Here is a 26,112-nt window from a genome sequence, read left to right as displayed (position 1 = left end):
TTAAGTGGTCTAGAAAGTAATTTCTTATATTCTTGAGTACCAACTAAAAACACAGAAAACAGTGTGTAGATTTACTAGAATTAGAAGAGCTGTCCTGAATCTCCTAAACATTCATGAAAACTAATTTCATGTAAAGATGGTCAACAGAAAAGGATTATGGCCAAACTCTATGTAAAGTGATCCTAGTGAAAACATAAACAGTGAGATAACATACAAGAACATGCTCAAAAGCTGATAAAAATTACAAAAACCCATAAGGAGCTAAAAGACATGAAGAACAAGTACAAAAGAATAACATAAACCTGAATGAGAAAAACTCAGAAATGAGATGGATATAACTCAGGAAAGAATTAGAAGAATTTTTTTTTTTTCCAGCAGTGTAGTTTCTAGTGAGTTACATATACCTGCCAGATACATTAAGGGAAGCAGAAGATGAAAAGAGAGGAGAAAAAAACAATTGAAAGAAAGATGATTAAAGAGAAAATGACACACTTAGAAGCTAGGCAAAGAAGATCTAACGTACGTGCATGCATGCATCCATCCATCCATCCATATATCTGCTATGAGACACCAGAGAAGGAAACTGAAACAATGGAGCCACAACATGTTAAAAACCATAATTCACAGAAAACTTTCTGTAAAAAAAAAAAAAAAAAAAAAAAAAGAAACAGAAACAACCCTTGAAACTATTGCATGAATGTGTACACTGTATACATGAAAATCTTGACCTAGAATGACCGGGAAATATTCTAGTTCTATTACTGGACTTAAAGAAAGTCTTCTGGGCTTTCAGACTCAAATAGCAAGTGATTTATGAAATAAAGAAAATCAGATTATCATTGGAGTTTTTGACAGCAGCAGTATTCCAGAAGTCAATAGAATAGCATGTATCTAGACTATGTCTAGATACTCTTGTAATGAAAATTTGAGCCAGAGATTTGTAGGCACAGCCACACTAACTTTTAGGTATACAGGGCTTTGACAAATTGTTGTCAACATGCAAGACTGGAAGGATTAAATTCTCATGGTTTCTTGAGGATTCTACTAGGGAAGGACAGCCAACATAACTAGAGAGACATTGTTATAACGACTTGCGGTGAGCATTAAACATACAGTTGCTTGTATAGCTAAGACCAAAAGAGCATTCAAAGGGAGAAGATAGTATGTCGTGGTAATCTGCTCTTACAGTATCCATCACAATAATTTAAAAGATAGGGGGAGCACAGGAAATCATATGCAAAAGTATTTTTTTTTTTTTTTTGAGACAAAGTCTGGCTTTATCGCCCAGGCTAGAGTGTAGTGGCACGATCTCAGCTTACTGCGATCTCCTCCTCCTGGGTTCAAGTGATTCTCCTGCCTCACCTGGGTAACTTTTGTATTTTTAGGAGAGACAGGGTTTCCCCATGTTCGCCAGGCTGGTCTCAAACTTCTGACCTCAGGTGATCTGCCCGCCTTGGCCGCCCAAAGTGCTGGGATTACAGGCGTGAGCCACTATGACTGGCCCCAAAAGTAATTTTTAAACTGTTCTCCATAATTGTTTTGGTAGAAATAGTGTTAGTACTATTTTTCTGAAACTATGTATCAGTGTGGAGTAAATGATTAATTCTGTGATAATCTCATTCTATCATCTGAATCTAGTTTTGAACTAGGATTCTCAGATGGAAGACAGGAAGTAACTGATGTCAGATTATGAGGTTAAGTAAAAACCTTGTAGTCTAGAATTTGAATAAAAAATATCAGTAAGGAATCATGAACTGTTTGAAAATCTGTCGATCGGCCGGGCGCGGTGGCTCAAGCCTGTAATCCCAGCACTTTGGGAGGCCGAGACGGGTGGATCACGAGGTCAGGAGATCGAGACCATCCTGGTGAACACAGTGAAACCCCGTCTCTACTAAAACTACAAAAAACTAGCCGGGCGAGGTGGCGGGCGCCTGTAGTCCCAGCTACTCGGGAGGCTGAGGCAGGAGAATGGCGTGAACCCGGGAGGCGGAGCTTGCAGTGAGCTGAGATCCGGCCACTGCACTCCAGCCTGGGCGACAGCGCGAGACTCCGTCTCAAAAAAAAAAAAAAAAAAAAAAAAAAAAAAAATCTGTCGATCTCCCAGCCTCGTACACTGTCCGAGTCTAGAAACGGACCCGCCCAGCAGCAGTTAGTGTTCCTAATGCCCACCTCCTGGTCTTGAAACACACTTTCTCACTCAGAGAAACCAGCGCTTCTCGGAGAAATAGCCAGTTCTAGATGTGGAGCAGGAAACAGAGCAGGAAGGTGATCTCGGATCGTCTTGTCAAACTTGCAGCAAAGGGGCGATTAGAGAGCATTGAGGTTGTGCCGAAGGGCTCCGCCTGAGAGGTGACCCCTCGCAATTTGAGCATCAATAAGGATGCGAACTGTGTTCCAGTCCATGAGTTCTCAATGCTGCTTGAGAGAATTGTTCACCCTTGGAAAATGATGGGGAAGCGATTTGTCATTTTGAAAATGGTAAGCAATGAGTATTTATTCTGCCTTTTCATACAGACCGTGCGATTGGACGATCTAATAACAGTTGATGAAGGGAGTCTCTCTTTATAGAAGTATTTGAGCTAACAATTGAGAAAAGGATGATAGAATTCGAATATCATCATTTTGCCATCCCTAATAGATTAATGGGTCGAGACAGTAAGCATCCACATAACAAAAGAAGAGACAGCCACACATTATGTTCCTCCTGCTGCGAGAACACAGCACCGTCTGTGAATCAGCAGTGGTCCAGAATCACACCTGAGGCTGATCAGCGCTCTGGCTCTAACTACTAATTTACAGGACTTCAGAGGGCAGAAAAGCTTGTTAAACTACACTGTGGGGACACAGTTGGCCGTCCAGACTCCAGGAAACCCCGCAGTCCATGAATTGGTTCCCTCAACAAGTAAATTATCAGGGGGGAAAAGGGATGAAGTTCTGGAGATGGATGATGGTGGTGATTGTACAACAGTGTGAATGTGCTTAATGCTGCTGACCCCATATAATTTACAAATGGTTAAAATGGCAAACTTTAAATTATGTGAATTTTACAGACACACACCACAAAAAAGAGATGAAAAGGCTATCTGTAGTTAGAGAGTTAAATGACACATTTAAAAATAGGCACAGCTAAACTGTAGTTTCATTACGGTGTGCTTAGGTGGTAAAATGGCAAAGAGAAGCAAGGAAGTGACTAGCACAAAGTCTGGGTGGTGGGCCCTGTGGGTGAGTGAGGACATCAGCATTGGGATGGGCAAATCGAGGGCTTCTAGGGGGCTGGTAAAATTCTGCTTCTGGACCTGTGTGGTGTTTTCTAGGGTGTTTGCTTCATAATAATTCATTAAGCGATACCTTTATTTTTGGCAGTTTTGTCAATCAGTGTTATATTTCATAATAAAGTGTTTTTTAAAAGAATAAAGGAGGTTGGGCCCAGTGGCTCATGCCTGTAATCCCAGCACTTTGGGAGGCCGAGGTGGGTGGATCATGAGGTCAGGAGATCGAGACCATCCTGGCCAACATGGTGAAACCCTATCTCTACTAAAAATACAAAAATTAGCTTAGTGTGGTGGCGTGTACCTTAATCCCAGGTACTTGGACGGCTGAGGCAGGAGAATCACTTGAACCCGGAAAGCAGAGATTGCAGTGAGCTGAGATCGCGCCACAGCACTCCAGCCTGGTGACAGAGCAAAACTCTGTCTCAAAAAAAAAAAAAAAAAAAAAAAAAAAGGAATTGGAAACAACTTAGTAATAATACTTTTGCATAATAGCTTTCTCATCTGATGAGATTGAAAAATTATTTTATCCAAGAAGGTTTTCATGAAGGAATTATCTGGAAGATCGAGCCAGGCTGCTGCGTGTGCCCTCTTTGTCTGAGGGACGTGTTTGAGCACAGGGAGCTGTTGGAAAGATTGATAAATTAGTGTTTTGATGTTATTGGGATTGATGCCTCAGATGAAAACTGCCTTCGGGGTTGCTGTTTCTTGACAGTGGGATGAAAGCATCACCTGCTTTGGTTTCCTTTTCAATTAATTAATTATTTAATTTGGTTTTCTTTCTCTGTGTACTTTTTGGCTTTTGGTTTTGTAAGAGAAATGTCAGCTTTCCCTGCTGACAGTTTCTGTTTGACATGATAATTAAATGTGGCATTTCAGTTTCAGTATGGAAAATAGTGATCCCTAGTACCACAGAATGAGACGAGACGGTAGATGTCAGCTAATCAATCTGGTTTACAACAGGAACCTGAGTCCCAGGAAGGTGGAATGATTTGTCCAAGGCCTCACACAGCAGCACCAGGGGCCCTGCCTGCTGCAGAGCTTGTCCTGCTGTTATCCACTCCTTCCTTCCCTTTGGGCAGAGGTCCCCAACCTTTTTGGCACCAAGGACCAATTTTTCAGCAGACCAGGGTGGCGAGGGGATGGTTTTGGGATGAAACTCTTCCACCTCAGATCACCAGGCATTAGATTCTCTTAAGGAGCGTGCAACCTAGATCCTTGGCGCGCACAGTTCACAATAGAGTTTGCACTCCTGTGAGAGCCTGAGGCTGCTGCTGAGCAGACAGGAGGTGGAGCTCAGGCTGTAATGCTCGCTAGGCTGCCGCGCACCTCCTGCTGTGCGGCTCAGTTCCTAACAGGCCACAGACTGGTACTGGGGGTTGCGGGCCCCTGCCTTAGGGAACAAACAGAACAGTATTTCTAGGTCCATCTTTGTGGTACCTATAACTTCTGGTTTGCGGGGAAGTGAATGTCACAATTCTGTTGGACAAATGGAGACTTAATTTTTTAAAAAATGGGGATATGATAGTAGTTCATGTAAGGAATCTTTCAGTCCTTGTCAGAGAGGAGGGTAATAGAGAGTGGGCAGCAAACCTGGTCCTGTAAGTCATCTGCTGCTTTTGTGTCTTGAAAAGGGATAGGTTGACTTTGGTGAGTAGTGTTCATTTTATCTCATGATTTGAACACCATGGGGAAAATATGCATATCTGTATCACAGGGCTCTCCCACTAAACATTCATTCATCACAACACAGGGGCAAGTGTGCGCCTAGTTTTGGCTGTTGTCAACGTGCCACTTTTTTAAGGCTTTCCCCCACTCTTGTGTCCCTTCCTCTCAGCAGATGGTCTCTTTTCAAAGATCCACTAGAGGCCATCAGGCAGAAACCTTCTCTGCTGCCTCCTTTTCCTCTGGGATACACTTGTTTTCCCATCTGTTTCGTTCTGGAGGAAGATGGGGTCCTCCTCTCATCAGAGGTGAATCGTCCGACTTGTGTTCCGGATCAGGTATCCTTTGTCTTTGGTCTTTTGAACTTTCCCTTGTTTTTCTAGGTCATGGTCCAAGGACCACCTGCATCAAAGTGTCTCTGCTAAAATGCAGATTCCTCGGCCCACCCAGCTCTTCGACATCCCTTTCTGTGGGCGCTGGGGTGCGATCTGTGTTTCTGACCCGTTCTCTGGGGAATGCTGTGTACCAAACTTTGAGCAGTTTTGTACCAGGCCCTCAGCCGACATGCCCAAACCCTCTTCTCAACCGTGGCTTTCTCTCTGGCTCCTCCTTACTCTTTCCCCTTCACTTTTTCATCCTTCTTATACTTTTCTGCCTGTTGAAATCAGGCTTTTAACCTCCCTCCCCCTCTGCGGTTGCCACTTACTCATCCTCGTGAGACGCCAGTGACTGGCCAGTCCTCCGGTAGGTGGGGAGCTTCTCTCCCCTGGTCCTTGCCGTGCCACACTGACTGTTCCCGACTTTCCTTCACTGCTGCGTCCCCAGCTATGGATGTTCCTAACAGTTTTGTCCTTGATACTTATCTTACGCCATATTTTTCCTAAATGATTTCACAGGCTCTAACACAATGGTAATGACTCTGAAACGTCTATTTCTGGTCCTGAATTCCATGTCAATGTTTTTAGCTGGCTTTCTGACTTTTTCACCTGGCAGCCCCGAAAGCACCTCCAGTTCAGCCTGTCCAGACTCTGATGGATTGTCACTCTCTCCAGACCGGCTCACCTTTCTGGGTTTCCTTTGGTGGCAAAAGCCATCATCATCTGCCAGGAAGTGCCGGCGAGAGGCCTGGGGCTGTTCCGGATGGTTCTCTCACGGTTAGAGTTCCATCCGTTCTTCCCCAAGGCTCATCTGTTCTTTCTCTTAAACATCCCTCCATCCTCTGTCCCTCTTTGCCTTGGTACGCACGCGAAGCACCTTTTATCTGAGCCATCACAGGAGCCTAGTAATTCTTCTCCCCGTCACTAGCCTGTCCCTCTTGAATCCATCTTCTGGTATGTCTTAGAGTTTTCTCAAAAACAAATGTGCTCCTCACTTTGGTGTCTATGTCTCTATGTAATCTGTTCCCAATCTCTCTCTCTCTCTCTCTGTCTCGCTGCCTCTTCGTGTTACTGGGCCCTTGCATGCCCCACCCTGGCTCTTCCCTTCATCTGTGCTTTTCCCTCCACCTGGAACGTCTGTCTCTCTTTTTCTGCCAACCCACATCAGCCCCTCCCTCCTGCAAGCCCTTGAGTGTCCCCTCCCTCCATGTCCTGTGGCGGCAGAGCTCGGGCTCATTCTTCCCGGAGTCTCCCATGCAGCTGGCCTGTGCTCTCTTCTTTCCCAGGACGCAGCGGGGCCTGGTCAGAGCAGATTCTTGGCATACGTTTAGCAAGTGAGGGATGGAAGGCACGCTGCGAAGGCTGCCGAGTGTTCCTCACCCTGAGTTCAGAGACGGGAGAGCTGTCTGGCTGTGACGATCTGGTGTTGCTTTCTGAACTCTGAATGAAGGGTCTTTTAAAATCTTTTTAATTTTAATTCAATTTAATTTTATTTTTTTGAGATGGAGTCTCGCTCTGTTGCCAGGCTGGAATGCAGTAGCGCAATCTCAGCTCGCTGCAACCTCTGCCTCCCAGGTTTAAGCGATTCTCCTGCCTCAGCCTCCCGAGTAGCTGGGACTATAGGCGTGCACCACCACACCCAGCTAAGTTTTGTATTTTTAGTAGAGACAGGGGTTCACCATGTTGGCCAGGATGGTCTCAATCCCTTGACCTCATGATCCACCTGCCTTGGCCTCCCAAAGTGCTGGGATTACAGGCATGCGCCACCACGCCCGGCCCAATTTTTGTTTTTGAGATGGAGTGCAGTGGTGTGATCTCTGCTCACTGCAACCTCCATCTCCCGGGTTCAAGCGATTCTCCTCCCGAGTAGCTGGGATGACAGGGACACACCACCACGCCTGGCTAATTTTTGTGTTTTTAGTAGAGACAGGGTTTCATCATGTTGGACAGGCTGGTCTCAAACTCCTGACCTCAGGTGCTCCACCTGCCTCGGCCTCCCAAAGTGCTGGAATTACAGATGTGAGCCACCACGCCTGACCTGAATGAAGGGTCTTTGAACAGATCCTGACTGAAGATGAGCTGGATACCACCAGCAGGGATGCAGGTGACAGGGTGGCCCTGAATAAAGGCTGGTCTGGACAGCTTAGAGGACCCAGGAGCAGGAGGGGATCCTCGTGGGAATGGCAGGCTCAGGTAGGCTGTGGAAGGCCTGAAGTTCCAGAAGTAATTTGGACTTCATTGAAAGATACTGGAGAGCTGCTGACAGCTTTTTAAAAGAAGGCTGGTATGATGGGAAACTGCTTTAAGAAGGCGAGTGGGGCTGGGTGCGGTGGCTCACACCTGTAATCCCAGTGATTTGGGAGTCAGAGGTGGGAGAATCACTTGAGCCCGGGAGTTTGAGACCAGTCAGCGTAGCAAGACCCCATCTCTACAAAAAATAAGCAAAATGAGCTGGGCTTGGAAGGCTGAGGCAGGAGGATTGTTTGAGCCCAGGAGTTCCAGGCTGTCGTGAGCTGTGTTGGTGCCATTGCACTCCAGCCTGGGCGACAGAGTGAGACACTGACTCAAAAAATAAAAGAAGGTAAGCGGGCTAGATTTGGGAGTGTCATCTGAGATTCACCTGGGTATGGCAGGCGGTAAGTGTAACCACCTGAAGTTGAGGCAGGACGGTCTTAACCAGGAGTGTGCCAGGTGTCCTGGAGAGCAAGAGGCGATGTGGACATGCAGTGGTAGGGGAGATCCCATAGCCTGGGGGATCAGAATTCTCCCCAGTCCTCCCCCCAGCGCCCCTGCGCACTGTCACCGTTGGACGCTGCTGGGTTTGCCGCACACAATTCAGTAGCAGGTCGAGTAGTTTCGTGAGCTCCCATTAGAATCTCTTCTGTCCGGCTGGAAAAATGCAGTTCTTTTTGCCTGAAATGCCTCATGCTTATCAGGCGAAAGACAAACTGCCTCTGGGAAGTTGGAATCAGTTCAGTTCTTTGTCCAGAATTGGGGACTAGGGGGAAAAAAACACGTCTATTTGGCATTTCATTATATTTTGCTTCTTCACAGTTTTATGATAATGGATGCTTCCCCTTATCATTGTGGTCAGGAATGAATGTTACTCGAGAGCCATCGCTCTTGAACGCATTGTATTCACTTCCATAACTTGCCCCTTCCCCCCTTATTGTACTCTGAAATTGGGACAGTTATTCAGTGTCTTTGTCCTCATCTGCTACTGCTCTTGAAAACAAATACTAATTTTTGGAATTCGTAGTCTTATTTTTTAAAGAACAGTGACTCATCCTGAATTGCCCAGAATTCAAAGACAAAGGTGACTGGAATCTTAATACCATAATATTTCTTTTTTTCTTTGCAATTTCTATTTGCCTGAGTTTTTCCCACAAACATGTGTTACTAAGAAGAAGGCCAGGGATTTCATGGAAACTTGGGTTCTTTCCTGAGACCAGAGAGCCCAGGGGCCGGCGAGAGCAGAGGACCTGGCGGCGTGCGCGTGCCTTGGTGTCGCTGTCCAGGCGCCTCCCACGCATCCCCTCCAGGGCGGTGAGGTGGATGCGGCCTCCGTGCCAGTGAGTCCCGAGCAGCGGGAAGCACACCTGCACTTCGTGCTTCTCACTCCACCACCCTCATCTCGCGGGCAGGGCCGGAGTCTTGTTTTTTTTGTTCCTAACCCCTGGTGAGTGCATCTTCCTCCAATACTCTTGCTTTTCTTACTGCCTCAGGAGCAGCTCTCTGTCCCATTCAGTTGGAGATTCTTCCTTTTCCTCTTTACTGGGAAACACTGGAACTCCCGAAGGCCCCATCCGAGGCCCTCTTACACTTTGTTCCTGGGCTCCGTCTCTCGAGAGGGCCTCGTGTGCTCAGGCGGCTCAGCGGCCCTCCACCCCCAGCTGCCTGCCTGCCTGTGGGCTCCTGATTTGAGGGGGTTGAGGGAAGCGCGTCTGGGTGGAGGCTGGCGTGGGGCTTCCCTCTGTGCCCTCACACTGCTGCCGTCTTCATTGTTCTTCCCTCTGCTTTGACTCCGTGAAACAGAAAGGGAGAATGGCCTGGTGCCCCCAAGCCAGCTCCAAGGAGTGGCTTTCTCCGGGGCCTCCTCCCTCTTCCCGGTGAGCTCCTGGTGGGAAGCCCCTTGGTCTGCAGCTCCCGGGCCCCTCCACTCTTGCCAGCCCACCCTAGCCTTGGGCAGTTCCTGAAGGTTCTAGCTGAAGCTTTTTGTTGCCTTGCCTGGTGTTTGCTGGAGCCCTGGCAGCACAGGGGTCGCGCTTCCCCTGCGGGGGCCTCGCTCTGCATTCCAGGCTGGCTGTTTCCCGTCGCCCCAGCTCTCTGATCAGGCAGGGAAAGTTAATTTTCAGTTTATCCAACTCTTTTTCCTTGTCACAAGAGGGGAGCATTGTTGTTCCCAGCTCTCTACATCTTCGAGCTGAAATCAATTCACATCTTACGGTTTAATTCAGATCTGCAATTATTTTCGGATTACGTTGGCCATTTGTCATATTATGCGCTGCTTTTGTCTTGTGTTTGGTGGGTTATCCGCCTTTGTTCTGAAGGAAAAAGGTTAATGACGCTTTGGACAGCCTGCCCATCGTTATATTTAGCCTGTGCCATCTCCCTGCCGTCTGACTCACAGGCACTAATTTCACAGCGTGGCGGTGCAGCCTAGGGAAAGGTCAGCCTGCTCCTGCTTCCCTGGAGCTCTCAGGAGCACTTTTCTGGTGCTGGGGCTCCTCCGGACCCTGAAAGTTTTTCAACACCCCTAAGCTGAATATGCTCCAGACATCTGTCTAATAACCTGTAAGTGCACTTCTCCCTAGCCACTGTTAGCCTGTAGGTGGGGAGGTTGACTCACTTCTTTGATTTAAATTTGGGTTGGAAAATAACTTCCTAAACCAGCAGGAGAGAATGAAAATCCAGGTGTTTGTCATTCGTCAGCAACAGGTGATCCCCATTGCAGGCAGCCGGAGCCGACGTCTCCCGGACCACTGAGCTGGCTGTTTTCATTAGTGCCCTTTTCGCCCAGGCTGGCAGTGACTCACCGTGAGACAAGTCAGCTAGGTGTTCAGGACAGGGATTTCAGAGTATTTTCGTCCCAAGAGGAAAGGGAAGATTTCTACGGATCACTGCCAGTTGGTTTACTGTTAGCTCATCGTGTTGATCACACCAAGTCTTGCCAATTTGGTTTTCTAAGTATTTTCACGCCTTCTCCCTGTGTCCGCGTCACTGCTCTGATTCAGGCCCTTGTCATTTCTCATCTTTGCCATTTTAGTAGTCTTTGGATTGGGCTCCCGGCTGCTAATTTTGTCCCCTTTTCCACTATCTTCCACATTGTCACCGCAGTCATGTTTCTAAGGCAGAATCTGACTCTGCCCCTCTTCTGTGGGGTGACTTCTGGTGGTGTCCTGTCACCCTTGGGACGGTCTCTCCCGGGGCCTGCACGGTGTGCCCTTGCTGCTGCCTTGCCATCCCCCTCCTCCCTCCTGTGGTTTATATTCCAGGAACACTGAATTACTTGCATTTCTCTGATTTGCCATGCCCTCATATTTACTGCAAGAATAAACCAGTGGCTCTCCAGCTTTTCTGCACTCTGGAATCACCTGGGGATCTTAAAAAAACATGTCTGACTCCTAGTCCTAAATTTGGAGATTTAACTGGACTTACAGTTTTTCAGAGTACCCCAGATGATTCTAATGTGCAGCAAAGTTTGGGAACCATTGGTATAGACTGTCTTTCTTCTGCTCGTTTTCTTGAAAAACTCTTACTCATTCTCTGAATCTCAAGGCAGTTGTTCCAAATTCTGGGCTTCTCCAGGCAGACCTAGTTGCTGCTTATTCTCTGTTCCCCGTGATGATGAGTTTTGAGGTCTGATGGGTCAAGTCTCCCGACTAGATGATTGTTCAGGAGCTTTTTGGATGCTCTGTGTCTGATGATCTTCCACATCAATTTTATTTCATTTATTTTGTATATTTTTTTGAGATGAAGTCTCACTGTCGCCCAGGCCAGAGTGCAGTGGCGTGATCTCAGCTCACTGCATCCTCCACCTCCCAGGCTCAAGTGATTCTCCTGCCTCAGCATCCTGAGTAGCTGGGACTACAGGCATGTGCCACCACACCCAGCTAATTTTTTTTATTTTTAGTAGAGGCGGGGTTTCACCATGTTAGCCAGACTGGTCTCAAACTCCTGACCTTAGGTGATCCGCCTGCCCTGGCCTGCCAAAGTGCTGGAATTACAGCGTGAGCCACCGCACCCAGCCCACATCAATTTTAGAATCAATTTGTCAAGTTCCTGAAAGCAGTATGTTAGAATATTGACTGGGACTGCATCAAATCTATAGATTAATTTGGAGGAGAATGACATATTTATGGTGGTTAGTCTTCCTATCTATGAATATTGTATGTCTCTTCATTTATTTGTCTTTTTAAATGTCTTTCAAAAATATTGCCTCATATTCTCTATAAAGGTCCCACAGATTTTACTACATTTATTCCCTAATATTTTTTGTTAAGTGGTATTTGAGTCTTTTTTTATGGAAGTATAACTTACATACAGTAATGAACACAAAGGTTAAGTTTATAGCTTGATGAATTTTTATTTTTATGTTCATATTAATCTGTGTAAACACCCAGATCATGATATAAATAATTTCCAGCACCCTCCAGTTCTCTTGAGTCCTCCAGTTGATAACTCCTCACAAAGATAACTGTAAATTACGACTTCTATCATAGATTAGTTTTGTTTTTACTTAAGTTCCATGTAGAAGAAATAAGTGACCACTGTGGCTCATGCCTGCAATCCCAGCACTTTGGGAGGCTGAGGCGGGTGGGTCACTTGAAGCCAGGAGTTTGAGACCAGCCTGGCCAACATGGTGAAACCCCATCCCTGCTAAAAATATAAAAATTAGCTGGGCATGGTGGCACATGCCTGTAATCCCAGCTACTTGGGTGGCTGAGGCAGAACTTATTGAACCTGGGAGGCTGAGGTTGCAGTGAGTCATGATCACACCACAGCACTCCAGCCTGGGTGACAAAGTGAGACTCTGTCTCAAAAAAAAAAAAAAAAGTACATTCTTTTGTTTTCTTTTTTCCTTTGGCCTAAAGTGACACAATTGTATGCTCTTAATTTCTCCATGTTAGAAGTCTGTATCTTGTTTTTTTCCTTCTTCCTGCACTTGATATCTGAGATGCATGTATATTGTATTTTGCATTTGTTCTTTTCTATGGCTGGACGGTATTGCGTGAAAATGCCACAGTTTATTCATTATACTTGTGATGAACATGTGGGCGGTTTTTACGTTTGGGCTGTTATGAATGATGCTGCTATAGACATTCTTGTGCATGTATTTGGTGGACATAAGCTCATGTTTATGTTGGCTTTCATGGTTCCATAACCAAACAGATTTTCAAAATGTTCCTTGGGATTTCTGTACATCCCTGTGCTACGTATGAACTCTCTCTTGCTCCAGATCTTCACCACGCATTGGTGTTGTCAGTATTTTAAATTACAGCTGTTCTGGTTTACATGTGGTGTTGTCTCACTGTGGTATTAACTTGCTTTTCCCAAGTAGCCAATAATGTTGCACGTCTATCATATACTTATTTATTATTTGGATATATACTTTTGTGAAGTGTCTATTAAAATATTTTCTTCATTTTTTTATTGGGTTATTTACCTTCCAACTGATTTATAGGAGTACTCAACATATTTTGGATATTAGTCCATTGTCAGCTATGAGTATTGCACACATCTTAGAATCTGTGGCCAGGCTTTTTACTTTCCTGATGCTGACTTTTGATGAAGAGAATTTATCAATTTTCTTAATTAAATTTCTTAACTAAAAATTGTAAATTTTCAGCCGGGCACGGTGGCTCACGCCTGTAATCCCAGCACTTTGGGAGGCCGAGGCAGGTGGATCACCTGAGGTCAGGAGTTAGAGACCAGCCTGACCAACATGGCGAAACCCTGTCTCTACTAAAAATACAAAAAATTAACAGCACATGGTGGCAGGTGCTTGTAATCCCAGCCTACTTGGGAGGCTGAGGCAGAAGAATTGCTTGAACCAGGGAAGTAGAGGTTGCAGTGAGCCTAGATTGTGCCACTGCACTCCCTCCTGGGCAATAAGAGTGAAACTCCATCTCAAAAAAATATATATGTATTGTAATTTTTCTTAGGTTTCTTAATTTTATTATAATTATTTTCCCCTTGGTTAGTGCTAATTTTTGTTTAGGAAATCTTTACTTACATCAAGGTCATGGAAATATGTTTTCTTCTAGAAAATGTATTGTTTCAGTTTTTGCATTTAGGCCTATGAACCATCTTGAATTAACTTGTGTGTGTAGTATTGTGTGGCACATATAAAGTACTCACAAGTATTTGTTGAATAGGGAGCAGGAATTATAGAAGATTTTGAATTATGTCATACAGTTTTAAATTATGGAAGTAACTAGTTCTTAATGTTCTCTCTAATCAGGTAACAGGACTTACACAATTTCCTTCTTTCTGGGTTTTTATACTTTAGCAAAGAAAGCAGTCATAGTTCTTTTTTTTTCTCCATCTTCGTCAGAAATATTTGTTGCATATCTGTTTTATTGCATGCACTCTGCTACTCTTGGGAGTGTCTGGAGTAAAATAAGACACAGTCTCTGCCCTCTAGAGGCTTAGCATCCAGGGTGGCACCATCCACAGGACTCTATGTACTGGCGGGAATGACCTGTGCAGTACTGTCCACCATCGCAGCCACCAGCCACATGTGGCCTTGGTCACTTGAGACGTGGACGATGCATCTAAAGCAGAGGTCCCCAGCTTTTTTGGCACCAGGGATGGGTTTCATGGAAGACAGTGGTTTCTAGATAAAGTTGTTCCGCCTCAGATCATCAGGCATTAGATTCTTGTAAAGAGCATGCAACCTAGATGCCTTGTGTGTGCATTTCACAGTAGGGTTTGTGATCATATGAGAATCTAATGCTTCCACTGATCTGGCAGGAGGCGGAGCTCAGGCGTGCTCACTTGCCCTCCACTCACCTCCTGCTGCGTGGCCCATTTCCTAACAGGCCATGGACCGGGGGTTGGGGACCCCTGATCTCAATGACTCATTATTAATTTTATTTAATTTTAATTACTTTAAATTTAAGTACCCACGTTTCTCTAGTGGCTACTGTATTAGCATAAGTCTAGTGAGAGGGATAAGCAATTTCACAAATAAATGAAAAATTGTAACTGCTAAATGCCAGCTACAGAATATATGATGCCGAGAGTATATAATCAGGGTTCGACTTAATTTAAAGGGCTGGGAAGGCTTTTCTTTGGGAATAATTACTGAGGTAAGATTTACAGAAGAGGCAGCACTTAAATAGGTGAAAAGGGTAGGGTGGGAAAATGTTGTTTTATGTGTGTGTAAAAACACTGTGGCAGAAAAGAGCAAAGTCAATTCCAGGGACTTAACGTGTGTGTGTGTGTGTGGTGGGGGAGAGACCATGTTTATGTGTGTGTGTGTGTGTGTGTGTGTATGTGGTGGGGGAGAGAGTGTGTGTTTATCTGTGTGTGTGTGTGTGTGTGTGTGTGTGTGTGTGTATGTATGTGGTGGGGGAGAGAGAGGGGTCTCTACTAAAAATACAAAAAAAAATTAGCTGGGTGTGGTGGTGCCACACAGGTAATCCCAGCTACTTGGGAGGCTGAGGCAGGAGAATTGCTTGAACCCAGGAGGCAGAGGTTGCAGTGAGCTGCAATCACACCACTGTAATCCACACTGGCCGAGAGAGCAAGACTCCATCTCAAGAAAAAAAAAAAAAGCAGTGATTTACTAGCAGTTTTTAAAACTAATCTTTGGTTTTGAAAGCCCGGCAACAAACTGCTAACTGCTTTTCTCTCTTTTTGCTGGTCATTTACTTATTCATTCATGAAGTCATTAATTCACAAACTCATTCATTCCTGTCATTATTAGGCGCTTTTCAGTGCAGGCATGCAGTTCTTGGCTGCCACATGACACAACTTCAGGGAGTGCCTGTGCATCCGTCCCTGGAAATGATGGCCTTGGAGGGGTGTCCTGGGCTTCCCATGTGCCGGGCAGCACCTGAGGCTGCGAGGCATTTCTCATCACACAGGAACTAGGAAATGACATTAGCTCATTCGTTCACCCAGCAAATATTTTTCTCCATTGCTACTATGTGCTAGGCACTGTGACAAACTATTTGGATACAGACTTTAAATGCAGGTTTCCTGCCCCCAACACTCTATGGTCTAGTAAAGATGTCAGTGCAGGTCACTGTTTTAAGTGCCCAGATCCAAGTCTGATTTCCTGTCTCAGTCAGAGGGGTCCTAAGACCCCCAGCCACAGTTTCCACTTCTCTTGACGATTTCCGCGGAAGAGGGCACGTCCTCCAGGACCAATTGCCAGTGCTCACAAATGCCTTACTTACCTGTGGCTGAGTCCTCACCTGCTTCAGTTTCATCCACTTTCTTTTCTTTCTTTTTCTTTTTTTTTTTTTTTTTTGAGACAGAGTCTCGCTTTGTCACCCAGGCTGGAGTGCAGTGGCACGATCTCGGCTCACTGCAGGCTCCGCCTCTCGGGTTCATGCCATTCTCCAGCCTCAGCCTCCCGAGTAGCTGTGACTACAGGCACCCGCCACCTCGCCCGGCTAATTTTTTGTATTTTTGGTAGAGATGGGGTTTCACCGTGTTAGCCAGGATGGTCTCGATCTCCTGACCTTGTGATCCGCCCACCTTGGCCTCCCAAAGTGCTGGGATTACAGGCATGAGCCACCGCGCCCGGCCTCTTTTCTTTTTTTTTGAGATGGAGATGTGCTCTTGTTGCCCAGGCTGGGGTGCAGTGGCATGACCTTGGCTCACTGCAACCTCCACCTCCCAGGTTCAAGCAATTCTTCTGCCTCAGCCTCCTGAGTAGCTGGGATTACAGGCGTGTGCCACCACGCCTGGCTAATTTTGTATTTTATTTTATTTTATTTTTTTGAGACGGAGTCTCACTGTGTTGCCCAGGCTGGAGTGCAGTGGCATGATCTCGGCTCACTGCAAGCTCCGCCTCCTGGGTTCACCCCATTCTTCTGCCTCAGCCTCCTGAGTAGCTGGGACTACATGTGCCCGCCACCACCCCCAGCTGAATTTTTTTTTGTATTTTAGGTGGAGATGGGATTTCACCATGTTGGTCAGGCTGGTCTTGAATTCCTGACCTCAGGTGATCCACCTACCTTGGCATCCCAAAGTGCTGGGATTATAGGCATGAGACACCGCGCCTGGCCCTTCTTCTTTTTTTCTTAACCATCTTTAGAAGGAAAGAAAATGCAATAATATCCTTATGCTAACATGACTGTTCAGTGCTTTCAAAGTGCTTTGTAGTTGGTTTTCTGTGTGGCCAGTGTTTTTGTCCAGCAAAGGAGATCATTCTTACCAGTAGGTACCACATGCAGTCTTGGTTGGACATTAGCTCTTGGAGCACATTTTATGCTTGTGCCTGTTGTGAGATGGCCTTGCTGCTGTATGAATGTTTACTTTTGCCCTGGCAGGTGACGGTCTGGACTCCCTGTGAAGTGACTGGGAGGAAGTGTGCATCTGTGTACACTGCCATGTGGAGTTATCTGGGACCCTAGAAGGAAATCTCACTCTCACATTTTAGGGCTGCAACTTTAAAGGACCTTTTCTGCCTATATGATGTTGCTTTGTACATTTTAGAGGCCAAGGGAATATTTGGTACATTGAAAACATATAGAGGCCGGGTGTGGTGGCTCATGCCTGTAACCCCAGCACTTTGGGAGGCTGAGGCTGGTGGATCACTTGAGGCCAGGAATTTGAGACCAGCCTGGCCAACATGGCGAAACCCCATCTCTACTAAAAATAGAAAAATTAGCTGGGTGCGGTGGCGTGCGCCTGTAATCTCAGCCACTCGGGAGGCCGAGGCATGAACCCGGGAAGCGGTGGTTGCAGTGAGCCGAGATTGCGCCACTACACACCAGCCTTGGCGATAGAGTAAGACTCTGTCTCAAAAAAGAAAAAAGAGGCCAGGTGCGGTGTCTCACACCTGTAATCCCAGCACTTTGGGAGGCTGAGGCAGGTGGATCACGAGGTCAGTCAGGAGTTCAAAACTAGCCTGGCCAAGATGGAGAAACCTGGTCTCTACTAAAAATACAAAAAAAAAAAAAATTAGCTGGGCATGGTGACAGGTGCTAGTAATCCCAGCTACTCGGGAGACTGAGGCAGAGAATTGCTTGAACCCGGGAGGTGGAGGTTGCAATGAGCGGAGATCACACCACTGCACTCCAGCCTGGGCCACAGAGTGAGACTCTGTCTCAAAAAAAAAAAAAAAAAAAGGAAAAAGAAAACATATGGAGTTGACTAAAGCACAATGTTTTGATGTATCTACTTGCCTACTGCTTTCTGTGTTTCCTATTCTTTTCTGTATCTTTGACCTTCCTTCTGAAATGATTTTCTATGTACCTGAAGTGTAGTATTTAGAAGTTCCTAATGAGAACGTGTTGGTGGTAAGTTCTCTTAATTTTTAGCCAAAGAGTGTGTTTGTCACCATCATTCTTTAAAAAAGTTCTGCTGTATACATAGTCTAGTGTAGCAGATGAATTTTCTTTAATATTTTGAAGATGAATTCTTATGACTTCCCTTGCTGCTGGGAGGTTAGCTTCTGGTCTAATTGTTATTCCTTTGGATATAATCTCTCTTTTCTCTTTATCCTCCTCCCTACCCCCAAAGTGTGTTTGTACCCTAACACAGTTGTACTACTCTTTTAGTTTTTAAAAAATATTTGTTGAGATAGAATTCACGTGAGATACAATTCGGTCACTTAGTGTATTCACAGGGTTGTGCAATTGTCCCCACAGTCTAAGTTTAGAACAAGTTGGGAACCACCCAGAACATTTCACAGGAGGTAGTTACAGCCTCCTGTACCTGGAGGCTTCCGGTGTCGGTGAGGGCAGAGGGCTTTAAGTCTGGCCCCGCTGCAGGGAGCATCCGACAGAAGGAAGACCAGTCTCAAAGTGAGGCTGCCCGTGGGGAAGATGGACTGTTGCCATTTGAATAGTATGTGAAGGCCACTATTCCTGTATGATTATTTTTTCTTTCCTAAGCATATTCCAAAGTTTCTGAATGAATGAGCATGCTACTTTCTTTATGGAAATTTAGGATGAGTATTGGCTAATTTCTTAGCCAACTGCTTCTACTGCTTTGGTTTTCTTGAGGATATTTTATGATAACCAGATGGGCTTTTTTGGCACCTGTGGATTTTATGACTAAATGAGAAAGCATCTTTAAAATATATTCTACCTGGAACAGCATATCCCTGACAAACTCCCACTGAGCAATTGTTGCCTCCTGTTGCCTTTGTTAATGTATTTTATTCTAGTTTATTTTAGGTGCCTCTCACAAGAGAGGAAAATGTAGTCAGCCTTATGCATTAGTGTCTCTTTCAAAAGTGTACCAAAATGGACACATCCCTGCGTAGATCCCACCACTGGAGATAGATGCTAAAGCCCCTGCAAGGGTCCTTGGGATTAGTTTAGTGGAACGCATGGTACACAGTTTTGGCCCGGTGATGTGCTGCAGAACAACCTTGGCTGGTGAGCTTTTGTGGAAGCCCAGTTTGGGGACTGAAATATATTATTTGGGTCAGTTTTGCTGGGTAAAACTGACCAATCCAGTTGTCATGAGGTCTACTTCTGACTGTGCTTCTGATGAGCTGTGTGATATTGAGCAAGTTACTTACCTTCTCAGAGCCTCAGATTCCTCATCTATAGAATCGGTAAGAGAACGCCTGACTTTGCAGGGTGTAAAGAGTTGGATGGTGCATACTGAGCGCCTGGTGCCAAGCCATGGACGTGGCTCTCAGCCCTCACCCCTTCCTAGAAGAGCTGTTTTTATTGTGACTCTGCTTTTTCTTTCCCCTGCACAAATCCTGCTTTCAGCTGTCATTTCCCCCAATTGTCATCGTGGTTGGGATATGGCTGAATTCTAGAGAGAAGTATTATTTTAGCATACAAAATGGTCTTTCTGAATTTCCCACAGAGTTGCTCTTAATAGAAAAGTTGAGCACTATAAATGGTAAGTATGAAATTCTCTCTAAAAGCTCAGTTTTATTCATGATGATCTACCAGACTCATACCATTCTTAAATACCCTCTGTCCTGATAAATCCACTAAACTCTTTAGTCCTCCTACTAGGCCGCCTTCATCTGTTTGTAACTTTTTTTGTCCTGTCTTCCTATTAATTGTCATCCCAATCTGTTCTCTGTTCTATTTGTGATAGCCTGTGTTGGCAGAAAAATTGGCTAAATGATTGAACATAATTTTCTCCCCTCCACCCCACCCCAACTGGAGAGAGATCCTTCCCAGGCGTGCCCTGTGATTTGCTTCCCTGCTCACGACATCTTATTCCATCTCATCTCTCGCCATCCCTCTGCAGCTGCCCCTTCTCTCCAACTCTGTTCCTGTATGGGCGAAGGGCTCAGCTTCAGTTTTCTGAAGGCTGGCTTCTGCCTCCTACTTGAGCTGGTTACATTCTGTCCCCATTTATAATTTATATGCTTCTTGTGTTTTGTATCTTCAGCTGGATTTGAGAACAGGCTTCTATAGTCTATAAAGAATCCATAGGGTGGCTTTCTTAGTGTTTTTCTGAGCTTGAAGATGGCAGGTTTTTGAGGTTTCTTGGAGATGTTGAGGTCTGTGTCCAAAAAGGAGGCAAATTTCAGATGGAATTTTAAGACTTTTTTTTTTTGCCAAGTGCTCATATCCCAGAGCCTCCTAGTTCCAAAACATTGCTGATTTGTGTTTTTCCAAAGTACTTTTACATCAAATCTCATTGAGTTTTTTAGTTGGTTCCCATTTCAGAGCCAAGAAAACTAAGGTTCATAGAGTTGTGTGTTGCCCAGAGTATCTCAATGTGTTGGGGAAGGAGGGCTGCAGGCAGGCCCCATAGCTGGATCTTTTTCTTTTTTGAGACAGAGTCTCTCCCTGTCACCCAGGCTGGAGTACAGTGGTGTGATCTCAGCTCACTGCAACCTCTGCCTCCCAGGTTCACCCAATTCTCCTGTCTTAGCCTCCCCAGTACCTGGGACTGTAGGCGTGCACTACCACGCCCAGCTATTTTTTGTATTTTTAGTAGAGATGGGGTTTCACCATGTTGCCCAGGCTGGTCTTGAACCCCTGACCTGAAGTGATCCACCCACCTCGGCCTCCTAAAGTACTGAGATTACAGGCATGAGCCACCACGCCCGGCCCATAGCTGGATCTTTATAACGTGATTCAGAGGAAGACAAACCAGACTCTTTTCTTTCTAGAATTTGTAAATCAAATCTCATAGAAGGGCTTTTCATGTCCCTTCTTGTACCTTCTGTTTGTTCTCTGGATAAACACTGTTGATGGGGTGTTTTCGTCTCTGGCCATGGCAGGATCAAGGCCAACCTTGATCCAACCAGAACCACATGGGACGAAGAAGGAGCTGCTCCCCAAAGAAAAGAGAAATGCGGGGCAGACAAAAGCCAGATGTTCACTCTGCTTTCCTCTACAGGCCAAAACATCTGACCATTTCCAGAAATGAAGAATTTACCATTGTTATAAGTGTAAAATAGGATTGGTATTTCCAAGGCAAAAAAAAAAAAAAAAAAATAAATAAATAAAGAAGAATCAGGGTCCTTCGGGCGATGAAAGTGTTTGTGTGCTTGTTAAGGATGGAGCCTCCCTTGGGAGGAGCTAGACAAGCTGTATTACAGGCCCTGTGTATATGTCAGAGAGAGGGATGGAGACCCATGGAGACACAGACACAAACAGACATGAAATGGCAAAAATACCCTGTTGGGCACCTGGCCTTCACTCAACAGAGGACAACTTATTGGGCGAAGTCACATTGAGTGGTCTTTCATACCATGCTTGCTTAGAGGTCCACTTGACCTAGTTTCTGGGGTAAGATGCTAAACAAATGTGGAGTTTATGTTTTGCAAATGGTTCTGTTCGTAATATTAGTACCCTTCACAGCAGGCACCCGGGCATCATGGTGTCATGGAGAAGTTTTATAAATTGTGTCCCTGGTGCTGAGAGAAATGAGGAAAAAAGAGAGAAAATTAACTCATTCAAACTTAACAGCTTTTGATTGAGTCTTTACAAATAAGTCTTTGCACATATCTACCTGATGAAATTTCAGTTAACCAGGAGTTGGTTGTTGAATGTGACTTTGGGATGATGGAATTTTTTATTGAGCGTGTGTGTGTAAACTGTGTGCATGTCAACTAAATACTGAATTTGACCCTGTGATTTATTCATTCATTTAGTTACTATTTACTGAGGGCTTCCAATTTGTTAGAGCCTGCGTCAGCTACTATGAGGGACACAATGGTGAATCTGACAAGAATTCAGTCTTCAAGGAGTTTATAGTCATCAAGGAATCTAAGAAGACGTGCATAATTTGCTGTGGTGGGAATAAGAACAGCTCTTTTTACTGAATGCTTGCCCCATGCCAGGCATTATGATGAATCCTTCCTGTGCAATAATTCATTTATTCTTCTATATAACCTCACAGCGTATGTGTTCTCACTGTTCCCATTTAGGGGATGATGGATTTAAAGCTCGTAGAAGGTTATTTGACTTGATGAAGGTCATTCAGCCAGGTAGGAGGGGAGCCATACCTGAGCCCCGACCCATCTGACCTCCTACCAGGCTCTCTGCCTGCGTACAGGTCAGCAGGAGGTAGACACGAGTCTTAGGATAGAGAAGATGCTGGAACTCCGAGGAAGATGTACTTGCTTTCCATTAGGACAGCTGAGGGAGGCATTATGGAAGAGGTAGCATTTGAACTGCGACCAAAAATAGGGGCATATTAGGATATAAGGTTGTCAGAGGGAAAATAATTACCAATGCATAAAGGCAAACAGAAATGGAGGTAGAACAAGGAGTGACAAGAAATAAATTTTGGTAGAAAAATGGCCTACCAGTTGCAGGGACTGACATGGTACAAACCTGGGCCTTAGGCCCAGTGAGGGCTGCTTTGTTTCCAGTCTGCCTTCACTTTGTGGCCCTACCTGAAGCTTCCTGGATTTACTATCCACTCTCCACGGGGAACACTGAACACCAGTGTTTTTCACATCAAGTCCTTTGAATATGTCAAAGGTTCTCCTCGGATTCCGCTCAGATTCTCTTGGTGAACTCTTCTGAAATCTGCAGGCACCTCTAGGGGATGTTTGTCAGGCTCATGTATCTGTATTTCCCCCTCTGCTAGACAGTAACCCTGTAGTTCTTGTTAGCGCTCTGATGCTTGCATGGATTTTAAGACTACTTTGTCCATGTTTTCTAGCTGTTATCAGTGGCTGAGCTGGTCTGACTTGTCTAGCCTGTTATGAGGAATATAATCTTCTGAAGTTCGTTTCGTGCCTATGCAGCCCGAGCTGCTTGTGGGACGCCAGGTGGATCTTTGCTGCCCACATGCAGTGCTTGAAGAGGGGCCGGTTGGGCACCTCCAGTTTCTTCCAAGTGCAGAGAGGACCCTACTCTTAAGTGCTTGATCACAGTCTTCATACGTGTCTTCCATAGGCACCACCAACAGAAACAGATCAGTTTGTCATTTTTCTTATTATAGATGCACAATGTCTGGTTCCTTCATGTGCTATTTTGGGCATAAGGTGTCATGAACTTTTCAAGTAGACAATTTTTTAACTTAAGACAGTTTAACTTTTGAAGATTTGAAGCCTCTAAATAGAAAATTGCTTAATTCTTCTTTACCCAGTTGAATATTGTTTGTCATCCCTGAAAATTGAACTACTTAAGGGGATATACCTTAGCAAATGATGCTTAAGAGAAGTTATTTTTTTTAATTATGAACTATTTCTATTATGCTTGGTTAATTGATATTTTTGCAAAGAGATATTAGGCATAGGGCCTTGGGTCTAAGTGATTGGGAATTTGGAAATATATGTTTTGTATCAATTAAAAGTAAATATTCTTCATCTTATCACAAGAAGCTTTAGTTTCTTAATAAGAAGTTACTTAGATGGGTTCGTTTGAGATATGCAGCTATTGAATTTTTCTTTCCCAACAACTGTGTTAAAGTGAAAAGGATCCTAGGCTTAGAATCAAAAACACCGAGTGTGAGTTTCAGACCTGCCACCCATCCACCCATCCATCCATCCAATCAAGTTTCCTAAATATCCATTCATGTGTGGTACGATGCCTACGATCAATTATCGCCAGTATGACTGTGAGCAGGTTGTTTATTGCTGTTCTATAAAATGGGGGCAAGTTTCATTATCCTCAGCAAACTAACGCAGGAGCAGAAAACCAAACACCGCATGTTCTCACTTACAAGTGGGAGCTGAACAATGAGAACACGTGGACACAGGGAGGGAAACAGCACATACTGGGGCCTGTCGGGGAGTGGAGTGAGGGGAGGGAAAGCATTAGGAAAAATAGTTAATGCATGCTGGGTTTAGTGCCTAGGTGATGGGTTGATAGGTGCAGCAAACCACCATGGCACGTTTACCTGTATGACAAACCTGCACATCCTGGACGTGTACTCTGGAACTTAAAAAAAAAAAAAAAAAAAAAAGAAAATTAAAATGAGGGCAAGCTTAGAAACTATCAAGTGCTGTACTGATGTGAGTCCACATCTTACCAACCTCACTTTCTACCATTTGCTCTTTTGTGTCTGCTGTTCCATGTATCTTAAGCCAAAATCGGTATTAACGTGATTTCTTGCACAGGTTGCCTCTGGTGGTTTGTTCTCTTGGCCTGGTTTACGCTGGAAGTCTGTGATACTTGCCATACTTATAGGTAGGCTTCTCCTGCATGCCAGCTGGGTTCTGTCAGGGAGCTGCAGCTCCTTGAAAATAACTCCTTAGGAGGCAGTATCTTTACGTTCTTGAGAATATATAAAACTGCAGTCAAATAACTCATTCATTCCGCCAGGTCTTCTCTTCTGTTAAATGGGGTATCATGCAGAGGCCTTGGAGACCAGTGCAGACTTTGACATTTCCTCTTGAGTGCTAGGGGCAGGGGGTGAGCCCCCTTTCCTCAGGCGACTCTGCCTGCTGTGTGGGGAATTGACTTAGGGAAAGGAGTGAAGGCAAAGGGGGAGAAGAGCCAGGAGGGTAACAACAGTGACTCTGAGTGGGTGCTGGCCACGAAAGCCATCCCTGGGCACACTCTGAGAGCTAGCAGGATTTCCTTTTGGGTTGGACATGTGACATGAGGTGCAGAGAGGACTTAAAGATGATTCGTGGGTTAGACTGATCAATCGATAGATAACGAGTAAGAAAAAAACCCAGGTGGCAGCGTGTGGCTCCTCGGAGGTTTAAGTAGGGTCTTGTGGCAGAGAGTGGTGGCTGCTTAAAGCTGGGTGAGGAGGTAGCGCTTAGACTAAGGTCAAGTGGCAAGAGAGAGCTGGCCGCATGAAGGGTGGGGAACTCGTTCCAGCCTGAGGAGTGGCTCAGCAGAGTCTCATGGGAGAGATGGGCTCTGCATGGTCCAAATGCAGAGGGCAGGCCGGGCCTCGGCCATCACATCCAGGTGGTAAGGAGCTGTCCTTTTTAAGGAGTGATGCACTCTCAACTTTTTCTCAGCGGATATGAGTATGTGCTGACGGAGGACGCATCAGGCGGTTGTAACTGATATGAGATAGAATAGTCAGGACAGAAACTGGCGTGCTCCTTACAGTCACAGTTTCTGAACAAAATCCCCTACATAAACAAAAACAAAAACAAAAACTAAACCAGCCTGGGCGTATGGCGAAACCCCACCTCTACCAAAAATACAAAAATCAGCCAGGTGTGGTGGCGCGTGCCTGAAGTCCCAGGCACTAGGGAGGCTGAGGTGGGAGGATCACCAGAGCCCAGGAGGCAGAGGTTGCAGTGAGCAGAGATTGCACCACTGCACTCCAGCTTGTGCGACAGAGTGAGACCCGTCCCAAACAACAACAACAACAACAACAACAACAACAACAGCAGCAGCAGCAGCAACAACACAAACAACAAACCCCAAAACCAAGCTGACATGTTACTTCTGATTTTTTTCTTATTTTGTAGATGGAATCAGTGTGAGTGGCTTTCCGCTGTCCAGCCCTTTTCGGCAGGTCGTTCGGCCCCGAGTGGAGGGCAAACCTGTGAACCCACCCGAGAGCAACAAAGCAGGTGACTACAGCCACGTGAAGGTGAGTGGGCTTGGCAGGTGGCATCTGCCACGTGCCGTTCGGGCCTCTGCAAAGCCTTTTCTGAAGCACAGCTTTGAGTCCTTTTCAGAAAGGAAAGGCTGTGTGTATTTGAAAGCTGGATTCTCGGTAGTTTTTGTTCTTGGACAATGTTTTGGAAAGCAGTCACAGTGAAGCTTGAGTGCATTGTTTGGTGTTGCAAACTCTTATGTCCTTGGAACACGGAGATTCCGTGGGCTGAATTCAGGCGTGCGGTGATTAAATCAGGATCTCTCCTGCTGTTTCCCTATTCATTTGAAAAGTTTATTGATTGCATACTTATCCTCGGTTCGGATGTTTACCCTGTACATTTTTCGTAATCTTTTGGCAACCCTTCCCAGTTGTTGGTTTGGAAGCCCCAAGGAAGCCAAGACAGATACGCCGGTAACAAGTGAATGTGAGTGCAAAGCTGCGTGCTGCGGGCTTGTGGGCCAGCGTGAGCAGAGGTAGCTGCTGGCTCTATGGCGAGGCCCACACGAGTGCTCAGGTTTTTGAGTCTTCAGCACATGGGAAGCTCTGGCTGTTTGAGCCGTCCCGGGGACAGTGTGTAGAGCAGGGCCTAAGAGCTGTGACTGGGCTGCAGGTGGCAACGTCACTTTCAGGCATGCATATGTTCAGGACCAGCCTTT

General features: G+C 45.5%; 1 protein-coding gene across 11 annotated transcripts in view; it reads left to right on the top strand.

Moving 5' to 3' along the window:
• Positions 1–26,112, top strand: part of TRAPPC9 (trafficking protein particle complex subunit 9) — a 726,907-nt gene that overhangs the window by 207,284 nt on the left and 493,511 nt on the right. For all 11 annotated transcript variants that reach the window (XM_045399285.2, XM_065519669.1, XM_073999513.1 and 8 more), the window contains one exon: positions 25,323–25,447. In XM_045399285.2, coding sequence (XP_045255220.1) covers positions 25,323–25,447 — 125 coding nt within the window. The remainder of the gene's footprint in view (positions 1–25,322; positions 25,448–26,112) is intronic.

Source organism: Macaca fascicularis, chromosome 8 (genome assembly GCF_037993035.2).
Source record: "Macaca fascicularis isolate 582-1 chromosome 8, T2T-MFA8v1.1".
Classification (NCBI taxonomy): Eukaryota; Metazoa; Chordata; class Mammalia; order Primates; family Cercopithecidae; genus Macaca; species Macaca fascicularis.
The sequence above is the reverse complement of the archived record's forward strand: the minus strand, read 5'-3'. Positions and strand labels throughout refer to the sequence as shown.